General features: G+C 42.3%; 1 protein-coding gene across 1 annotated transcript in view; it reads right to left on the reverse strand.

Annotated features, from left to right (window-relative positions):
- trip12 (thyroid hormone receptor interactor 12) overlaps positions 1 to 21,287 on the reverse strand; it is a 192,868-nt gene that overhangs the window by 114,239 nt on the left and 57,342 nt on the right. Inside the window, exons 6-12 of the mRNA XM_084323030.1 lie at positions 20,198 to 20,334; positions 19,834 to 19,917; positions 14,894 to 14,989; positions 11,938 to 12,089; positions 10,743 to 10,778; positions 9,900 to 9,995; positions 9,695 to 9,787 (exon numbers count right to left, since the gene is read on the reverse strand). Of these exons, the coding sequence (XP_084179156.1) occupies positions 9,695 to 9,787; positions 9,900 to 9,995; positions 10,743 to 10,778; positions 11,938 to 12,089; positions 14,894 to 14,989; positions 19,834 to 19,917; positions 20,198 to 20,334 (694 nt within the window). The remainder of the gene's footprint in view (positions 1 to 9,694; positions 9,788 to 9,899; positions 9,996 to 10,742; positions 10,779 to 11,937; positions 12,090 to 14,893; positions 14,990 to 19,833; positions 19,918 to 20,197; positions 20,335 to 21,287) is intronic.

A 21,287-nucleotide genomic window follows, 5' to 3' on the forward strand; every position in this document is an offset into this window, starting at 1 on the left:
CTAGCTAACGTATATTTGTTGATATTTCCTCAGATAGATTGTATATTTTTAATACAGGCTTAAATAGAACTGGCACCAAAATCTGGCACCAAACGGAGCATGATGACCCTTCCTTCTTGTATAGTTTCCTTGTAGAAATAAAAACAAACTCAAACTTTCTGTGGATCAGTCCATTTTTCTTTAAATCTCCCATTCATTATTAGTGGAGCAGTTCCAGACGTCATACCTGATGACATCAAATGTTTTTTAGTATGGATTCTATGGCTGTAGGAGTGTATCAGCTCATAAATATTGATTGAACTTTCCTAGGCCACGGAAATAAGATATTCTCTAATCTTAATTTGGGTGTTATTCCCCTTTAAATGGTAGGCTATCTGAAATGTATTGATATGCCATCGTCCATATCGGGCAACGAGGCAAGGATCAGTCAGAGCATTACACAGAAAAAAACTGAAGAGATAGCCGACACAGCTCCAATTCTCGAAACATTGCTTCGATACAGCTCCAATCCAATTATCAGAGACAATCAAAAACGGACACGACACTGATTAGCCAATAATCATTTGAGTTGTTACAATAACTGTCCTATGATCTCCCTCTGTACTCTCATATTATTTAAAATATGCTCATCAGACATCTCTGCCAAAGCAGACAGTAAAGCTGCAGCAGTGTTGGTTTCCTCTGCAGATCCAGTCTTGGTTTGTAATGTATGGCTGTTCCGTGTCCGAGTGTGTGCATCTTACCGACGGCATGAAAAATGAAATATGAAAAATATTAAGTCTGTTAAATGCGTTCCGCCATCAATCTGTTTTCACAGCCTAAGGGAGAGCCGTCTATTGAATTAAAGCAGGAGGACCCGTTCCATGTGTTCATCTGGCATTTTGTTGCGTGATGTTGTCTTTCCTTGATGTTGGCTATGGTGAACAGTTAGTGAAGGCTTTACTGAATTGAACAATGTTCTTTTCAACACGCGCTAAAGATTGAGATTCTCCCCTCTGTTGTAGAGTTTAGTTGATTTCTTAGTTAGTCCTCATTCGACATGCTGGGAGGCTACATCAACTCAAGGGACACCAACAAGCTCAACAAGCTGGTGAGGAAGGCTAGCTCCGTGGTGGGAGTCGAGCTACCTAGACTTGAGGTGATGGGAGAGAGGGGGATGATAAGGAAGCTGGATGCCATCATGGAGAACCCCTACCACCCCCTCTACGACGAGCTAGTCAAGATGAGAAGCTCGTTCAGCCACAGACTCATCCCCCCCCGACACTCAACTAACCGCCTCGGACAGTCCTTCATACCAGCGGCCATCAGGCTCCACAACAGTGGGCAGCGACTAGCAGCCTCCAGGCCCCACAACAGGGGGCAGCGACAGCGATTGCTACCAGACATTGACCTGGGACTTATAGGAACCCAAGGGGGACAAAGTAGACTACCCTGGTACTTTGATTAATGTACACTCAGTAGATAGTAAATTATAACACTACCTCTTGCATACTGCACCTCATGTGACACTGTGAATAATGTGAATATTCCTCAGCTAGTCAGATAGTAAATTATATTGACCATATTGATCAAATTGTTTACACTGCCTGTGTTGTCTTTTACTACCTGTATACTGTGTTGTTTTACTACCTGTACCCCTCCCCCCCATGCTGCTATGATGCCTGAATTTCCCCAAGGGGATCAATAAAGGAATATCTTATCTTATGTGCGATTTGAAATGCTGCCATTTATGACCGTCTTTTCTATATGTAACTTGTCGTCACTGTAGAGGGAAATCTCAGTGCCTCACCAGTATAAATAAAGGTTTGAAATGAAATGGTTTCTATGATAAAAGGTCAAGACGATCTATAGCAATAGCTAAATAGCGTGCTCAATTGAACAATAAAGAACATAGAAGAAAATCGAATTTCATTCCTAACTGGTTTGGGAACATTATGTCTGGAACACATGAAGAAAATATGTTTCTGTTAGAACAGAATGAAAGAAATGTTCAGAAATGTTAAATACCAGTACAGTTACTTTGCATTCGATACGGATACCACAGCAGTACTTTTTCCAATACTTAGTCCAATAATAATGGTGCAAGTACTAAAAGTGCTTGGTGGTGAAGGCAAAGCCTTGTTTCTTTTCAAGCTAAAGCTCTATGCTATTTACCCATAGAGCTTTGCGCATTTATGTGTTAATCAAGCCATGTTGGATACAATAATGCCAATAGCAATTAGCTGCTTGAGTAGTATTGAAAATTGGTATTATATATCAATACCGGGTTTAATACCGGTTCCTACCCAGCTCTGGGAACCATTGGAAAATCACTCTGTTTTCAAGCCCTGGTGTCAAAGTCTGAGACATTGCAAGCAGTCTTGCCCATGTCCAGCCTGTGTACTACTCCAGGCAACATAGTTGCAGAGGTATAACCAAGCATTAATACCTCTTACCACGCAACGACCCGCCGGCGGGACCTTTTTAGGACGATTTGCCAACCGGCACTTTGGCGACCCCTAGTGGCTCGGGTGTGCATATTTTGTAATACAATATATTGAATTCAAGGCTTATTTGTTGCCCGTCGATAGAGACAAAATCCGACAAAATCCGTTCAGCGGTTCTCGAGTTACATGCCGGTATTTGAGGCTTGTGCAAAGTACACGGTATTAGGGATGGGATCGAATATTCGAAAATTCGATCCCATATCTACATTCGATTTTCATGTCAGAAAATAGAGAGAGAAAAATAAAGCAAACCTTTTAAGCAAACCATTCTTATTTCATTCCTTTTTATATTTAGAAACATCCTAATTGATCTAAATTAAAAGATGCACATGCTACTGTTTGTTTATTAAAACCGGTTCATAGAAGTGCCTATTTATGTGCAATCCCTTTGATTTTAATGATCCATTCTATTAAAAAGAATAACTGAATTTAATATTCGATCTTAAGAACCAGCGATTTTCGAATAGCACTTTTGCTAGAAAGTCCCATCCCTACAAAATACCACTCCCGACTCTTGGGGCTCTAGTTCCGTCAATCTAGATCCGATCTCGAAAATGATTGTGGAGCAGGGTTCGAAATTAACGGGGGCTCGGGGCAAAATGCCCTTGAAAATGGACAAAATGCCCCCGAATATCAGTTAAGGGGGGGCAGAAAATGCCCCCGACAGTTTACTAATTATATATATAATTATATATATGATCTACAGTGCGAGCATTTCCCTTGTGTTTGGCCCTAATAATATGTGTGTGCGCGCCACCCGGAAAAATCATTTACTCGAGACGAGTGACGATTACAAAACAGCTCCGCTGTTATAATAGTCCCACATTACACAAGGCGCATAAACGTCCAATCACAGTAGCGCCCGAAAACAAAGTCACGTTACCGGCTTAGGCAAGTTATACATTCAGAATCAGACAACGCAAAAAAATCAGCCAGCCATGAAGCCCATTCATTTTTATTTTGAGCAAAAGAGAGACGAGGAGAAAGAGAGGAATCCGGCTGACATGGCTTTTGAAGTGATATTCGCACGTGTTTTTGCGGGTCCAGTCCCCACGGTATGTTGACAGAATTCGCAAAACACCTTATCGACTGAAGCATAAAAGTCATTAGGATACTGCTCTGCTCTGAATTTAGGGCTTAGTGGGGAATTTCTTCCGACGTTAACGTTAACGACGCACCGAAGCAGCTAGACCATTTCTCCGTGTTGTGTGTAACACGCAGCGGTCCCCGCCTCCTCCCTCCTTGCAACAAACGTTCCACCCAAAAACGGAATTTCTATTTCATAATGAATTAAATAATTGTATAAAGAATTTTCAATGTTCTGTCATCTAATAATATATTCCATTACCTTTCCTATCTGTATCAAAGTCAAAATGTTGGTATCATAACAACACTACAACATACAAAAGCAGCTTGACAACCGATATCCTTTGCGTTTGATTGATTGAAAACTTTATTAACAGATTGCAGAATGGGTACAATACAGTACAGCTCAATACACACAAGTTAAGGGGATGCAGACCAGAGAAAGACTTTGGTCTTGTTTACATCAGGGTCCCCCATTTTCAATTCATAGTGTGCACACGCACAGTATAATAATGCATGAGATAAATAGTTAATAAACTCTGTTACTTGAACAATTTTCACTGTGCTCCTAAATTTCTTTGTGTGCTCCTAAATTTTTATTTAGATTTTATTTATTAACATTTTATTTAGGAGCACATGTGCTCCTTGGGAAAAAGGTTAGCGTAGAGCCCTATATATGGAGACATTAACATTACATTATCAAACATAGGGACGAAGACTGTAAAAAAAAGTGTCAACAATGTTTTATAATCCTTATGTTAATTTTCATCATAAAAATTCAGTGCCCCCGAAATACAAAAAAAAGCCCCCGAAAATCAATTAAGGGGGGCAAAAAAAGCCATTGAAAAAAAATGTTAATTTCTAACCCTGTTGTGGAGGGTTGTAGCCAATGAGTGTGGCTTTCCAATGATACTGGGGATGTATGATCTAGGATCTAGGTGAAAAACTAATGAGCAAAGACAGGAAGAGAATGAATTGAAGAGTTTTTCATTGTACACAGAGTTTACCAAAATCACTCATTTCTGAATGGATCTTTATGAAATTTGGAGATGTACTACATAAGGTTTCAGGCTATGGGTCTGTCTGGATTTGTAAGCCATTCCACCTTCTGGGGAAATACTACCGGTACCTCTGGACTACTAACTAGTACAGAAACACTTGTGTAACAAGTTTTTCTACAACTCAAGTTCAGACCTATGTTACTCTATTACATTAGCACTAGGGCTGGACGGTATGGTCTAAAATGTATATCATGGTATAATTTGAAGCATAGACGGTAACGGTATATATCACGGTATATTAACGTATCTTAAAATGTCTATATAAATGCTTCTGAAGGTACACTGGTATGGCAGCTGTTATTCTGTTACAGCTGCTGAGCTATACTATAGCTAATGTCCATCAATATCTTCCTTTTTAATTAAATAGGTTCAAAAATCGAATCAGGATTGTTAGCAGAGAGAGAGAGAGAGAGAGAGAGAGGGAGGGAGGAGGCTGCTAGTTGAGCCAGCTAACGTTAGCTTGCCGAGGCTACCAGCACATCGACAAGCTGCTGGAGCCAGCTAACGTTAGCTTGCAGAGGCTACCAGCAGATAGACAAGCTGCTGGAGCCAGCTAACGTTAGCTTGCCGAGGCTACCAGCAGATCGACAAGCTGCTAGAGCCAGCTAACATTAGCTTGCCGAGGCTACCAGCACATCGACAGTTAACATTACATAAGGTTTTAGCGCGACGTGGGCATTCCAGAATGGCGAGGATGCAAAGCATGTTAGACCATTGGACTCGTCGCAGAGTTTACATTACACATAGAAACTGCGCGACTCGCGAGAGAAGTTGTCACACAGCCTTCAAACGCAGCGCGGAAGAGCTAGTTTGCTTCCGTGTTTATTATGAAATGACAATTGCGTGTTGACACGCCCACTGCGCGAAGCCTCTGTGCTCCTAAATAACTTTTTCCAGTTCGCACATATCTATTATCTATGACTAATTCTATCTATTTTTGGGGGCAAATACGAGTGAAATATTCACGCTGTGGTTACATGACGTCATTGCCATTTTAGAGCTGCTCTACAGGTTACAAGGTATAGGCAAAATCCATACGGTAGAGCAAATTCATACCATTTATACCGTATACCGTCCACCCCTAGTTAGCACTCAAATTGAATAGTCTTTCTGGAATCAGAAACTTCAGAATGTCATCTTTCAAAAGAGACCAGGCTCAGGCATGCTCTATAAGTATAAAGTATTCCATGTATTTGTTCAATTCCACCACCAGCACACCTGATTCAACTAATAAAAGGGCTAGTTAAGTTGAATCAGGTGTGCTGGTGGTGGAATTTAACAAATACATTGAACGGCTGGGGTGCTTCGAGGAGAGGATTGTGAAGCACTAGTCTAGTCGATTTTGAGCACAAAGTTAATCATAGATCTAGCCTCTTTATTTTGCTCTCAAAGTGCACCAGATTGATGCATTTAACTTTAAAATGTACAAAAAAAGTTCAGGGGGGGCATGCCCCCGGACACCCCTAGAGGGTCGGAGGTTCACCCCCCATAGTCTATGAAAATCCTGTGGGAAACACTGATGACTAGATTGCAAAGCGCAATTACAGGTGGAAATAATGTACATCGCTGAAAAGGATGACGTTGTTTTCCCATAAAACACAAAACAAAATCGATAGCCAAAATATGTCTTGAATATGACGGGCAAAAGGAAAGAGCAGTGTGAGCACACAGAAGCAGACGCACAGAGCTGCACAGCAGGGAGCAGCAGTACCCGCTGTCTGTAGACTCCCTCCTCATCCTCTTCTCATGTGTCATCAGTCTGTCAAGACAGCTACTTCAGCAGTTTGCCGACAATAAAATGTGAAAAATAATGTCCCATCTCTGAAAATTATGACATTTACCCAAACTGCTAAAAGTCTAGATTCAAAATGAAAGTCATCTGGAATGGCCAGTGGCTGTGAGGACACAACACAACAGACAGGCACCGCCTCGCATTTATTAAATTGATTTAGTGTTATATAATTTCCTAATCAGTTCCTCAGAGCTTCCATTCCACCTTTGGCACACTAGAGCCAGTCTTACCTATTTAGTTAGTGATGTAAGTGCACCAATAATAAGCATGTTATTTTGGAATATATACATACTAGGGCGGTCTATATTAATGTAAATTTTTCAGATAATATTTGAAAACCTTAATGAATTGCATTGCCCTTTTTTACCCCAACCGCCTCCCATAGCTTTGACATTCAGCCGTGATGGCCAGTGTGTTTACGTTCCCGATAAACTGCAAACTTGGGAGAATAAGTGAGCAGACATTCCCTGAATGGCTTACAGGGATGCCAGCTCTTCATCCCAGAGTGAAAAGTGTGGCACATTTTTTTTTAAATAAAAATTAAAACCAAATGTATAGTCAATAAAAAATTACCAGTAAGGCAAAATTACTATAAAATGACTAACTAGTTGACCATTTGTCCAAATAGGTTTATTAATGTGAAACAATATAATCCCTACAATAGTCTGAAGCCAGGGTCTGAAATAAATGTTTTGGCTCACCTACCAAGGGCTCCTGTGTATTGGGTTACTTGTGGGTAATGTCTGTGTTTGAGCTGGCCTTGTTCAGGCTATTATCAAGGTAGAATGTCAAATTTCAATGTTGAAAGTAATTAAGACCGGAGCTCCATTATTATGGTGGTTCTGTGTGTCATAGTTTATACATGGCAGCTCTATTATTATGGTCGTCATAGTTTATATTAGGGATGCACCGAATGGGAAATTCTTGGCCGAAACAGATACCGAAAATAGGAAACAGTTGGCCGAAAACCGAATGCCGAAAATTATTCATAGAATAGAATTTTTTTTACCAATGTTGTTCAGCTACCTGATTATGGAAAAACTTATAATAAATAATCACTATTATGGGTCCATAAAACATTTATTCAGCACTTCTGAATGCATACAGTACATTAATTCCAAGTCAAGTGGCGGACACATGTGCTCTACTGAGCGCACCTTTCTAGTCCGCAGATGAATGTGCTCTCTTGACTTTGGCACATTTGACGCGCAACGTGTATTCTCGAGAATGATAATAATAATAATGCTCTTCAGATTATATTATCAACGACAGACAGCGTCAATGTGAGAAACACAATCCCCCCCCTCTTAAATTAACCGCGGCATATTTACAGGTTAGCTACCTCCATGCCATTCAGACCCATGATTCAGACAGACACAATCACGTTAACACTTTGAGTGCCAGCCACGGCATAATGCGTTATTTCATGCCAACCGTTGAGTGCCAGAAACGAGATATGCCGTTATTTAATAGGTTTTTTTTTATTAGCGATTCGGATCTCTGGTGATCTCGGTGCATCTGGGAATTCCGTCCGGCAGTCACATATTGTTGCGGGACTCTAGACACGCATCCGTGTATATGGATCGCTGCCATAACTCAATAATCAATATGATTTGGGCGTTTATTGCGCCATACAAACCGGAAATGGATCTAGTCGATCGACATCAAATAAGTGGGATCTTTTTCCTCCAGTCTCATCGGCGAACGGTAAGAGGATAGTAACGTTACTTTCAGCTTGGTTTATTCTTTTCAATGCAAACCGCTCTGATCAATATATCACCCATACTACATAAAGCATTTACTGACGATCACGGAATTATAAACGACCCCCCCCCCCCCCCCCCCCCCCTTCATCCGCGCATGATGAGTCATAACGTTTAGGATCGTATTCAGTTGGATTTTTTAACACTTTCTTTGCCAGGCTTATGTACATCATTATACCATCCTCTGCCAGCTCTATTTGTCTATGGAGAAGTTCCCCTTCTTTGCAGGGCTATAACTTTTTAAATTGTATTGCTAAATTGACATTACTATGGCCCATTCAACGTCAATTATCTATCGTTCAGGATGTGGGAACGTTATACTTTTTCATTCACATATTCATACTAAAATACGGTCTAAAGTATAAATATGTTTTTATCGTTTTCTGCAGCATTCTGCAGAAAGTGATTTATAGCCCTAAATGCATTATATTGATGATCAAATACAGTTTGATGACGATCGGCGCAAGATAAAAAATTTCAAATGGACGTGCTTCTAGAAGTTACTACTTATCATCTGATGTTGACCGGATGGGGGGGGGGGGGGGGGGGGGTCGTTTATAATTCCGTGGCCAACGTTAGATGATTCATCTAGTGTGGGTGATATGATCATTAGAGCAGTTTGTATCGAACACGGTTAAAAAAAAAAACGCTGAAACTTACCCCAGTCTCCTCAGGCCGTTGGGCGATGAGCAAAAATATTCCTATTATGGGATGTTGAAATATGCGATCCATCTCCAGGTTGTATAATAGTATATACGTCCAAATCATGTTGTTTATCGAGTTATTGGTAACGGATCGCTATCCATTGTGTCGCGCTCGAGTCCCGGGACCTATAGCGAGTGATCGGACCAAATTTGGATGAGCACCAGTTTCCGTTTCGGGCGATCCGCCACCAGATGGCGCTCTTGAACCGTTGGAGAGTTGAGAGGGGATCAACAGTCGATCTCAAGTCTCCGGGGGAGAAATATGATTGCGATCACAGATTTTTGAAATATTGATCTCAATGACGTGTTACGGCGTCATTGGCAGAATTAGCATGGCGGGGAATGGTGAGTTAAGGCGTCATTGGCGACCAAAGTGTTATATAATATATAATAATATAGCGTGTATCGCGAATAAACTGCAATCGATAATCTATATTATGCGTTTAGGCCTATAACTAGCGTTCTAGGAATTACTGCAGAAAACGATAAAAACACATATATTCTTTTCGTATTAATATATGAATGAAAAAGTATAACGTTCCTACATCCTGAACGATAGATAATCGATGTTGAATGGGCCATAGTAATGTCAATTTAGCAATACAATTTAAAAAGTTATAGCCCTGCAAAGAAGGTGAACATCTCCATAGGCTTAGACTGGTGGCAGTGATCATACATTGGATATAAGCGTGGCAGTTAATGTGTTAATGGAGAGACTATCACAAATCACAGGTGTGGGAGAGAGACAGAAAAGTGCGAGTGACGGGGAGCAAGAGTGAGAAAAAGAGAGAGTGACACTTACAGCCTGCAGGATGGCTTTGCTGTGTCGCCTTGACAACATCTCCAAGGCAGTCAGTGCCTGCTCCGCTACGTCAATGAACTGGATCACCTGAAGCTATGAGACAGAAAGGTGGGAAATGGAATTAGCATTAGTATCCAAAAGGCCACTGACACAAGTTCATAAAAGACACAGAGCACCAGAGGGATGGATGGAAGCCTGTTCTCACCTTTTCCAGGAAGACAGGAATGGCATCGACCACCACAGCAGAGGATCGAGGAAGTGCCTCCATCATGTATGTGAGAGCGCGGGAGGCATGATTCATCTGTGTGTGGAGAAAGAAAAAAACAAAATCAGGAATGAAATGCAAACTAGACTGGGGCGATAGGATGATATAATCATTAACTGCGTTTTGACCCTGTATATAACATTACCGCATGTAGCCTAACTTAGTGGTGAAAACTTTGGAAAGATGTCAACTCTCATTAGCAAAATAATGCAAATGTGCCTAATGTGACGGTCAATCGTGACAAGACTGTACAAGGGCAGGTATTAACGTTAGGTACACATTGGGAAAGAAATGGTTTCTATCCATACAGGTGAAAATGGTAAACACTGTATGAAAAAGCGCAGATAACGTTACATGTTTCTGATGTGAAAAAGGCAGCCAGGGATAGTACTATGTACTGAACACAGACATGTGGTCAAGTGTTAATTTACAGCGCAATATATCCATCACCACTCACTTTAACAATTCTGATTGGAAGGTGGGATCCAAATGCTTGAATCTTCCCTGTGATTGTAATGTTAACTTTGTAGCAAAAGCCTGTGTCAAACTATAGCGACAACAACAATAATAAGACTTCCAGTCAGAATTTTTCTAAATAAAAGCTGCAATATATATATATATAGGTCTTTTCAGCTTTTTTTGGACGATAATATAATTTGTCGTTTTTCTTAAAGCAATATCATTAGTAGGGGAATTTCAATATTGCCAAAGCCTAATGCAACCCCACTGTGTGCATGCATCATGGTAAAAAGAACAAACTGAGGGTGTTATTACGGTACTCACAATGTCAAAATTATGCTCCATTTGTAACAATGTGATCTGTGAAGGAAAGAGTAATAGTGTTAGCATGGAAAGATCTGATCAATAAATATTGTTAAGACACATTCTGTGCCATAAACGTCTTTTTACGTTTTTGGGCGCCGGTCGTTGAGTGCCATAAACGTAATAAGTAGTTTTTGGATCGTTTGATCTTTTTACTTTGATCCCCGCTCTACACAGTTGGCCAGAGCGATCGGTATCATTTAGGCACGTCCCGACAATTTGGAACTGCATTCTGATCGACCATCACCAGGTGGCAGTATCGTCCCGTGTGTGAACTGCATGGGACTCTGGGCTGATAGAAAGTGCACTTTCAGTTTCTCCTCGTGAGTGGCCACTCCTTCTCCCGGGACAGAAATTCAGTCCTCACCTCGGGATTCCGTTGCATGAACGTATTTGACCATCGAAACGTGTATAGACATATACACTGGTAATCACGATGGTGATGCGATTACTTGGAATTATTTTTTTGGAATACCTTCTGGCTAAGGTAAGGTACATTCTATGTCTATTTTACCTAATCCGAAACGTGTTTTTCTAACGATCACAGTTCTCTGTTTCAACGGACGAAAAACATGCTCTGCAAATGTTATCATACTTTTGACTTTTATCATACTTTATTTATTCATTTTTTGTATCATTATTCTTTGCATTTTTACAGATTTTCTGGTCACGCAGGACCAATAGAGGAGAGGGAGAACAGGAGATGTGGGGAAGACATGCGACAAATATCGCCGGGAGCGGGAGGCGAACCTGGGACGGCCGTGTAGGTGTGCGAGGCACTATGCGGTGCGCCACGAGGGCGCCCATAATTATTCATTTTTAACTAAATCTAGATCATCAGCCTACTACCTTGTCACATATACAGAAAATTGCCATACTGCCATAGTACAGGTATAGTAAACTATTTGTTCCTTCACATAACCTGCAGAAACATTTTGCAATGATTATCATCTCAAAGGAGCTGGAGCACAGGTCAGCCATATGCAGCGTGCCTGGACCAGGCTCATACCAGGTGGGGATTTGCCTATGTATTTGTCAAGGACATGTTCGCTCATGGGAATCAAACCTGTGATGTTCCAGCTATGGGTCAGTCTCTGACCACTAAGCAACCATGCCGCTGAGAATAGAAGCAGAAAATGTAAGGGAAACTGCTTACCAGAGCGGGCACCACGCTCTTGACGGGGAATCCCCCCAGTGTCTCCTCGTTGCCCATCACCAGCAGCTGGCACATCTCAATGGCGGCTTGGAGCTGCTGGGACTCATCGCCTGTGGCCTGCAGGCCCTGCAGCAGCTGCTGAGCCTTGGAGCCTTGAGAGCAGAAACAGGGGTACCTGCTCACTGGCCGTGTATGTACTGCTACACATCATAGCTGGTAAAGTGAACATTCACCCAGATAAACCGCTCTCGATGCCAGCAACATTATGTTACATAAATTTAAATGTTTTTGTTAAGTGAACGTTAAAAACAGGCCACTTAAGTTACCAAGCATTCACCCAGAAACTATACAACCATAAAATTACTTCAAATTGTTTACTCCTAGGGGCGGCTAAGTGGCGCAGTGGGAAAGGTGCTCGCCACTAACGCAGGAGATGCTGGGTTCGAGCCCAGCTCTCGGCGTTGCTAGCAGCTTGGCTGGTCGTTCATACTAACACAATTGGCAGTGTTAGGAGTGGGAAAGCTGGTGGGTGGGGATTGGACGTTGTGGACAGCGACTCCTACAGGTCGGTTGGTGCACCTGTAGAGCAGAATCAGGAAGCATCGGGGGCAGCGTGAGCCTCCCACGAGTTACTCCTCGCCACAGAGATCGCGCTGTACAGGTAAAAATATGCGACAGCTGCCTCCTCGTGTACCGGAGGGGATACGTGATGCAAGGCTTGGTCCTCACTGCAGCCGACCAGTGGGAGGCATAGTATAGCAACGTTCGAGACAGGGGAGGGGAGAATTGGCTAGGCGAAATTGGGATGGGAGAAAAATAAGGAGAAAAAGTGGATCCCATTTTTTTTTTATACTCCTACTGAGAGATTATAAACATGGATGACAGCAATCCCTCAATTTGACAAATTATCAAAACAGTAGAGCCTTTGTACACCTGAGTGCAAGGTGACAGCTGTGTAGAAGACTGAGGGTTGACGATAAAGACTCTGCCGCATCGCCCTCCCTGCCGAATTAGGTCACCCGGAGGAGAGCAGACCTCTAGTGAACTACAGAGACTATTTCAACATTTAACATTTTCAACTGTAGTAGACCCAACTCGAGGACAGTTGAGGAAATAAGTGTCTGCAGTTCATCTTCCCGCCGGGTACAGTTATTCGGCCAAGCTCCGAGTCTGTAATGCCATCACACACCGACCTCTCTAGGCAAAAGAGCCATGCTTGGTATTACACTTTGTTTACATAGTTTGTTTTGGTCTGATGCGTGGGTTGGAATTTAGTCACTTAGGCGTCGGTTACACCTTTCGTATCGTCGTCATATGCGTATCGCCGCGACGTCGTGCGCCTCGAGTCACACTTTCGTTTTTGTCACCCGAGCACACTGATGTAGTACACTGCCAAAGCAGTAGGTGGCAGTAGGTGGCAAACATGAAGGCAATTTCAACCAATCAGAACGAATGTGCCAATACACTTCCTGGAAGCTCCAGCAAAGAAAATGTCAATAAGGCAGGCGCCTATGCCGCGCCACCATCTTGCCTATTTACTCAATGCAGCAATTCTTTTTCAGCAAAGCCTAATAAAAGTGCAATAAACAAAACGGATACATTCACTGTGTGTTCTGCCTGTCATTTGTTGATGAAACAAAACTAACATCAACACAAGTGACCACCAAGAGCGGATAGTTTAGTCTAAAAAACGATCGGTAGCATTGTTAGCTGCATGCTAACGTCAATGGAGTATGCCATTATAACAATATAGCATTGTGGCTAGAAGCTAACGTTAGCTCACGCTACTTAGCCAGCACCAAAACTGATGATATCGCGAGCTATCAGTAGTTAGATAACATTAGAGACAACGCTGTGTGTATTAAACAAAGGTGAATAGATGACTGGGCCATTTTGTTTAATGCTTGTTAAGTTGAAAGAGGAGCTCTGAGCTAACAGGGTCTGAATCCTGATAGCTCACGCAATCGGTAATGCTAGCAGAATGAATGGATGTAAACTTTATTTAACATATTGCATATGGGTACAATACAATACGGCTCAATACAAACAATTGTTTTGGGAATGCAGACTGTTGTAGCTTGGACTGGGGTCCTTATAACAATAACTTGACAACACATGGTAGCTGAAGCTATTTGGGACACAGAGCTATGTCCCAAACACACACACTGTTGTCACCGGAAGGGCACGCAGATGGTATCTACTGCGCATGGGCGTTTTCGCAACAACGGCTCCGTGCTGACTACACGCTGTTGTCGATTCGTTTTTTTTGCGTATCTCCAAACGCAAACACAATTTTGCGTTTCAGCCGTATCCACAAAAAAACGCATTTCTGTGTAATAGGGACATCAAACGTCGTCAAAAACGTATAAAAAAACGCCAGTAATACACTAGTCTAACCATGGCCTTAAACTGTGAATTTCTCCAGAGCTCTCTTGGCAGAGCCTGAGGTGTGACCAGCAGTAGCAACACCTCCCTATGCCCACTCAACTCCCAACCTACACAGCAGAACACAACAAAACATGCCTAGAGGTCACTATTCGACAACATTACAGCTACACCTCATCCGGCACAATTCCCCTTTAAACACATCTTTACTGGGAACAAGGTTATTATACCCCAGGTTATTAGATAAGGAATACAGTGAAAGGGAGCTCTTGTTTCTCTAATGTTAACAAATTATCCATAACATCATGAGAATTACATAATGAAAATTTCAGGTAGAATAATCCTGCTTTCTGAAATACAACCTCCAAGAGACCTGCATACGCACACTTAAGATTGAGCGTGAACCCTTCAACATAAATAAACAGTCCCTTGCGCTCAAACATCCAAACACTGAAAGATAAGTGAACTGTGTAATCTCTAAAGAGACTTTGAGAAGCGACTTGCTCATACACTGTGGTGTTCCACCCATTAGACTGGAGAATGCAGACAAAGAAAAGAAGGTGGTACTTACTGGCTCCGCTGCCTATGGTCCTGTGGAACAGCTGTGACATGCGGGGCCCCAGGGGCCCAAAGAGATGTGGGGGGAGACCCCTGGCCTCCAACAGGGCTAGAGGGCACAGAAACAGCAGAGTTCAGCACAGGGAGAGAAGCATACCCTTCAGTCAACTGGCCTTCAGAACTTCACCAGCCAATTACATTTATAGCTAGAATTTGACTGGTGGCTAGTGCTCCTTTTCCAGTCTGGTTGAGAAAACACCCACAAAGAAAATGGTAGAACCACACGACTGGTGTCAAGGTCTTTACGACCAGATTAGGGGCGTCACGATTTGTCGCCCTAGTCGTCGTCGTCGTCGATGATTACTGTAACTGAGGGGTACAATTCCCTGACTGTATTACTAGATATGATACTTACTACCACTACCTTTGTACTTAATATTCGGCCACCCAGTACACGGCATAAATATATTATGATGAACACTGTCACGTAGATGAAACGGATCCAACACAAATGTACGAATTAGAAATAGGTCTTTATTTCTACACAGCGATGGTGTGTAGAGCAAGCACTTAATCAAATCAATCACATTTATGAATGGAAATTAGTATGCACTTTTATGGCAAGAGTATTCGTCGGTATATCAATAGAGAATGTCCAATCTCTGAAGGCGCAGGTGGTACATATACGACCTGGAATAGTTTAAGGAATAACAGCAATGATACTTTAATGATTATATACTGGATACGCTAGGGGGGGTTAATCCGGTCGCTTGTAAGCCGACAGGAGTAGGAGGGGGGGGGGGGTAGAATCCGGCTGCCTCATCCGGCCAAGGGTATCCCAGGTGAACCCACTGTAGTGCCGTTCAATGCGCCGGCGATCCTTGGACCACAGATGAAAGCAGGTGGACTCTTTGTGGGCCGGCGTCTCTCCGGTCCACGGGGGAGAGACGTGAAGCGACCTCGTCTTGCAGAGCGTCTCCTCACCTTGCGTCCTCTCCAGGGGGGGGGGTTCCAACACACGGCAGTGTCGGGGGTCTTTATCCATGGAATAATCAAAGTATACAAAGCATAATCCGTGCCTGGGAAGGCGGGCTGTCGTCGGTAGAATAATCCGGTATACAGGTCCACTCGCTCGTCGGCTCTGGGGCTCCTCGGGTGCAGCTTCACGTGGGGTCAACCACCCTGGATAAGCAGCCAGTTCTCTGCCCGAAACGATGGGGTACTGACTACGGTAGTATTCTCACCGCACGAAGCACTATATATTAACAGACTATTATTAGCTTAATAGACTACGTCCAACTCGACGATATAGTGCCAAATATGACTATTCAAATATTAATATACACGATGTCTCAATACCGATGGTAGGCGAACTTGGCCTTACTCCCACACGTGGCGTCGCGGGGAGGCTTTACGTCTGTGACTCTATTGGAGGGTAAGAAACTGGACTGAAAAGAAAGTCCTACTTTAGTAGCGCAGTATATATACGCACTATGAACAAATAGTCCCATTAGTGGTGCGGTAGCCAGATTCCTACGCGGAACTAGGACTTGTTCGTACATGTTGAGCGGTACGTTTGAACTGGGTCTGAGGGGTATGGCAGCCTGGCACCAAGGTCTCGACCAATAGTAGAATGGAGACTATTATGGGATGTTCAGTAGGCTAGAATGGATATTCAATGCATATTGTACAAGGAATATACAAGGGATATCAGGGAATATTAGAGAATATACAAATACAATTAAATATATATATATAAATAAATATATATATTCGGTTTAATCTGGCCCTTCACAACAATTACATTTAGTCAATTTGCATATTCATGATCGACGCATTGTATTGTTAATTGTATGTGCCTTTTGCGGTGGAAATGGCAGACGTTCAAAGTCATAACATGAGCAACGTGTAATCTAACTAATGCGCAGTGAATCACATTCAAAATAGAATTAACTTATCTTAAACCACTATTCGTGCTTCTACCTAGAGCCAGGACTTGACAGTCACATTTGATAACTTCCGTGTTACACTCCAGCTGGGGGGGGGGGGGGGCCTGAGCCCGATACCCACACCTTACAGTTTAGAAGCTATGGCAGCTCTTCAGCCTGCGCTCTACAGCGTCAGTGTTTCCCCTACCATTGCCTTGGCGGGACGGCACGCCATTCTCCCTTTCTGCGTGTGTGTGCGTGTGCGTGTGCGTCCCAACTCTGGTCATTGGAAAGTTTGATAGTATTTACTGAGGATGGCCAGATAATGTTGATATTTAAAAACTTAAAAAATTATTATACAGAGAGAAGCTTCAGCAAGTACAAAACACTGCTGACCGACAAAAGAGAATCCTTCACTGAGGAAAACGCAAAGGCCTAAACATCATGTATCACAATAGTGATGTCAGCCAGAGATGGAGAGAAGCATGAACCAAAGGACATCTCTTTGAAATAAATTACATTTTACAGTTTTTTTTTCTTGATTTTTAAACAAATTATTATTTTGTATTACCGGTATACAACTATTTAATTATTATTTCGTTATTGCACTGCACTGGCAGTTGAACTGCATTGAACTGATCTTAATTGAAAAAAAGAAACCTCATAACCTAACTGGCACTGTTTGCAGATGTACTGTTATTTAAAGTTAGTTAAAAAAATAATTGTATTGTTTTTTTTGTTAAATCGGAAAATCTGAGAAATCCGAAAAACGGGAAAATAAGACAGAAATCAGAAAACTTCATATCCGAAAACAGGAAAAGATAAAAACGGATTTCATAGGGCCCTAGTTAACACTATCCCGCCCAAGCACGGAGATCTGAGTGTTTCGATTTCACCCGTTGTGGACAGAAGCACGGATATATCCGTGGCAAGTTGTTATTGCTTTTATTCCATATTAATAACCTATTCAAGGTCGCCGAGCTGCAGATTTACCCTATTCTTTGAATTCGACAAAGTGCAATACGGGCCAGATCCTCTTAGGGGCACTATCGCGATAATGCAGTGTGCACTGTGGCTGAAGGGAGCATTATTTTTTTAGATTTTTTTTGGAGTTTCCAGTAGCTGGATTCTATATGTGTAGCCTGTACCTTGGATTACGTTTTGCATCGCAGATTTCACCATGCAATAAGGGGATTTATCATCAGCAAATGGACATATCGATCTACCAGATGGCGATCGATAACGGGGAAATGCTCGGGGGGATCCCACCGGACCACGGTAAGATCATTTTCACGTAAAGTACATCACGATCGGGCCTTGTTTTGATACTCAACCAGGCGTTCGGCCTATGAGGCTAACGCGGTTATTGGTAATCAATAATCAGAAACGACGTCCCCGCCCCCCCCCCCCCCCCCCTTTCATGCATACATGCTTGAGGATCGTGCCGATCATATGCAGTTTGAGTTTATTTCTGTAGCATCTGTAAAACGGAAATGCCATTGGATATAACGTTAGCAGCTATTAGCCCTATATCTAGCCTTCCAGAAAATATACTAGACCAAATCCCGTATATTGCTTATATTCACGGCGCTATAAAATGAGAACGTATTGATGAATTATTTTATCTTTAAGCTATTTTGAAGGGACGGTTTATAGACTCAATTGACAATGAGAATGGACAGATAGCAATACTATAAAGTATAGATTTAGCTCTACAAACAGCCTCACATCTGTTTACATTTCGCGGTCCTCTTGAGATTAATTAGACTCATCCCAGTGGCCGCGATTGTGTTAAGGTGAGTTAATAAATTCACTCTGAAAATCTGCTCCGCTCTGATAAACTGACTATTTGGTCAGAGCGTCCAGTGTGCACTCAGAATTTCCGAACAACTTGAGTGCGCTCGCTCTGACACTGGTTGTAAATAGTTATGAGTGTTGTATGTGCCTCCCTCAGTGTTTCCCATTAATTACCTAGACTGATACATTGCCAATAGGGATGTATCAGTAGTATTGGCAGTGGTAGTAGTCGTAATAGTAATCTACTATATTTTTATATTTTCTAAAAAAGAAACCAGTTCAACACAGGTAACTACTTTTGCTTCATTTCTTTGATGGCTCAAATGTATGCTCTAGTCTAGTCGATCTTGTGTTTTGAGCACAAAGTTCATCATAGATCTGGCCTCTTTATTTTGCTCTCAAAGTGCACCAGATTGATGCATTTAACTTTTCCGGGGGAGCATGCCCCCGGACACCCCTAGAGCAGTGCTTCCCAATCCTCTCCTCGAAGCACCCAAGCCGTTCCATGCATTTGTTCAATTCCACCACCAGCACACCTGATTCAACTTAAAAAGCCCTTTATTAGTTGAATCAGGTGTGCTGGTGGTGGAATTTAACAAATACATGGGGACGGCTGGGGTGCCTCGAGGAGAGGTTTGGGAACCACTGCCCTAGAGGGTCCGAGGTTCACCCACCACAGTCTCACTAAATCCTGTGGGAAACTCTCCCTGTATTGTAAATAGTTCATATGCGTGTTGTCACTACTGTATGTATACTTGTAAATAAGTAAATGTATGTGTTGTAAATAATATATGTGTTGTAAATAAATATTATTAATATTGTTAATATTTATTCACCTAATTTATGTGCAATCGTTTCATTTCAGCTCAGTGTATGCACAGATACTAACAACCGCCTTACTGTGCTGGTCTATGACGACACTGTTGACACCACGTATCCATGATTTAAAGCCATTTTTCTGGTAAATTAATGGTTTAGATTAATCGACTAATCAATAAAATAATCAACAGATTAATCGATAACAAAAGTCTAGTCTTCAAGAGTCTAGAAGAATTCACGTAAAATAAGATATTCCTTTATTGATCCCATTGGGGAAATTCAGGAGCAATTTGAACATATCTGAATGCTCACCAGTACACTGAACGTAAAGCAGGTACAGTAATATGATGTATAAAAGCTGAATTTACTTTCAAATATGCATGGCAGCATTGTAAATTAATCTACTTACCCTGGAGCCTGCCCATTTCAGAGTCATCGGACTCACTCTCTCCAGAGGTGGTCATACCTACAGCTCCAGCAACTGAGCTAGACGCTGGAGATTAAAAAGAGAGATGGGTTCAGCGATAGCATGAAGGGTACAAATGATTAATTTGACAAAGCCCTCAGTAAACGATGAGATCTTCCAAGTCAATGCCAGTGTTCCTTACGTTTGTTACCTAAACAGCATGTGGCTACTGAACAAAGCTAATACGTGGCTCAAATGTGCTCCATTCATTACATAACTCTTCACATAGGCCAAAGATTTTGGGGTCCACACAGCAATGATAGATGCTCCACCATCAAGAGCGAGGGTAAGGTTTTTTGGTGGGTACCTGAAGCCCCCTGCGGTGCCTCGTCAGTGCGAGTGGCTGATGAGTTGGCCCCATCCTGGTTGTTGTCGGAGTCGGCCATTTTCTCCTGTCGGCGAGCTTCGGCTGCCCCGCGCTTGCCCAGGCCTGAGCCGCGCCGACTGATAGAAAAGGAGAAGGGGAAAAAAAAGAGATCCAATAAAGGCTTTGCACGAAATGTTTGGGTAGGTATCTCCCTTCCAACATGGACGCCTGTAACCATTTCTTAAAAGACGATGTCCCATTTCTGTGCAGTGATAGAGCTGGAAAAACGTATTACTGTTCTACTGTGACTTGTTTACTGTAATAACATTTTTGTTGATGTATTCATATATCAACCCTTTTTTTCTTCCAACATGGGACGATTAATGGGCATTCTAAACATTTTGTGAAAGGCCTCTATTCAATTGTCTCAAAACACAGCAACCGAAACTGCATTTTTTTTTGTATTATAAAAAAGTAGTATGAAATACTTGCCAGTAGTGTAATCGATCCTTAGCCATTTGCTTACTTACCGCGGTCTAAGTTGTGGCAGTGTTCCGTGCGAGCTGGGCAGCTTCAGACATGCACAGCATCAGTAAACAAAAAAACGTTTAAACCACACCACCACGTGCAAATCTTTTTTAGCTACACCACAACAAAATAATGCAGTCCTCATGCATTTCCGACGATCAGTTCTTCTCTCAGAATGACGCAACATCTTGGAAATAGCTAGCTAGATAGCCCCAGTGACACTGGCTTCCTCAATAAAAATAAAGAGTTCCAAGACATTGCGTTAGTCTTGAGAGAATGAGCAAGCATTGTAAATACATGACTGCTGTATTCTGTTGTGGATGGTTGAAACCCTCGTTTGCATGTTGTGGTGTACATTCAAACCTTTTTGTTTCTGGACCACGTGTGCTGCCTGTCTGGTGGTCTGGCGCTGTGCAGCTTGCTCAGAAAATGGCCAGAACTTCAACCACTGAAATTGGCTCAGAAAATCCCACTTATTACCAATGTACCTAGGCAAGCCACGCATCCTCCGAATGGCCGAGGTCTCTAGTTTCTGGTTGTTTGAATGGCTGAATTATATAGA

Source organism: Notolepis coatsorum, assembly GCF_963971535.1.
Source record: "Notolepis coatsorum genome assembly, chromosome: 1".
NCBI classification, from domain to species: domain Eukaryota; kingdom Metazoa; phylum Chordata; class Actinopteri; order Aulopiformes; family Paralepididae; genus Notolepis; species Notolepis coatsorum.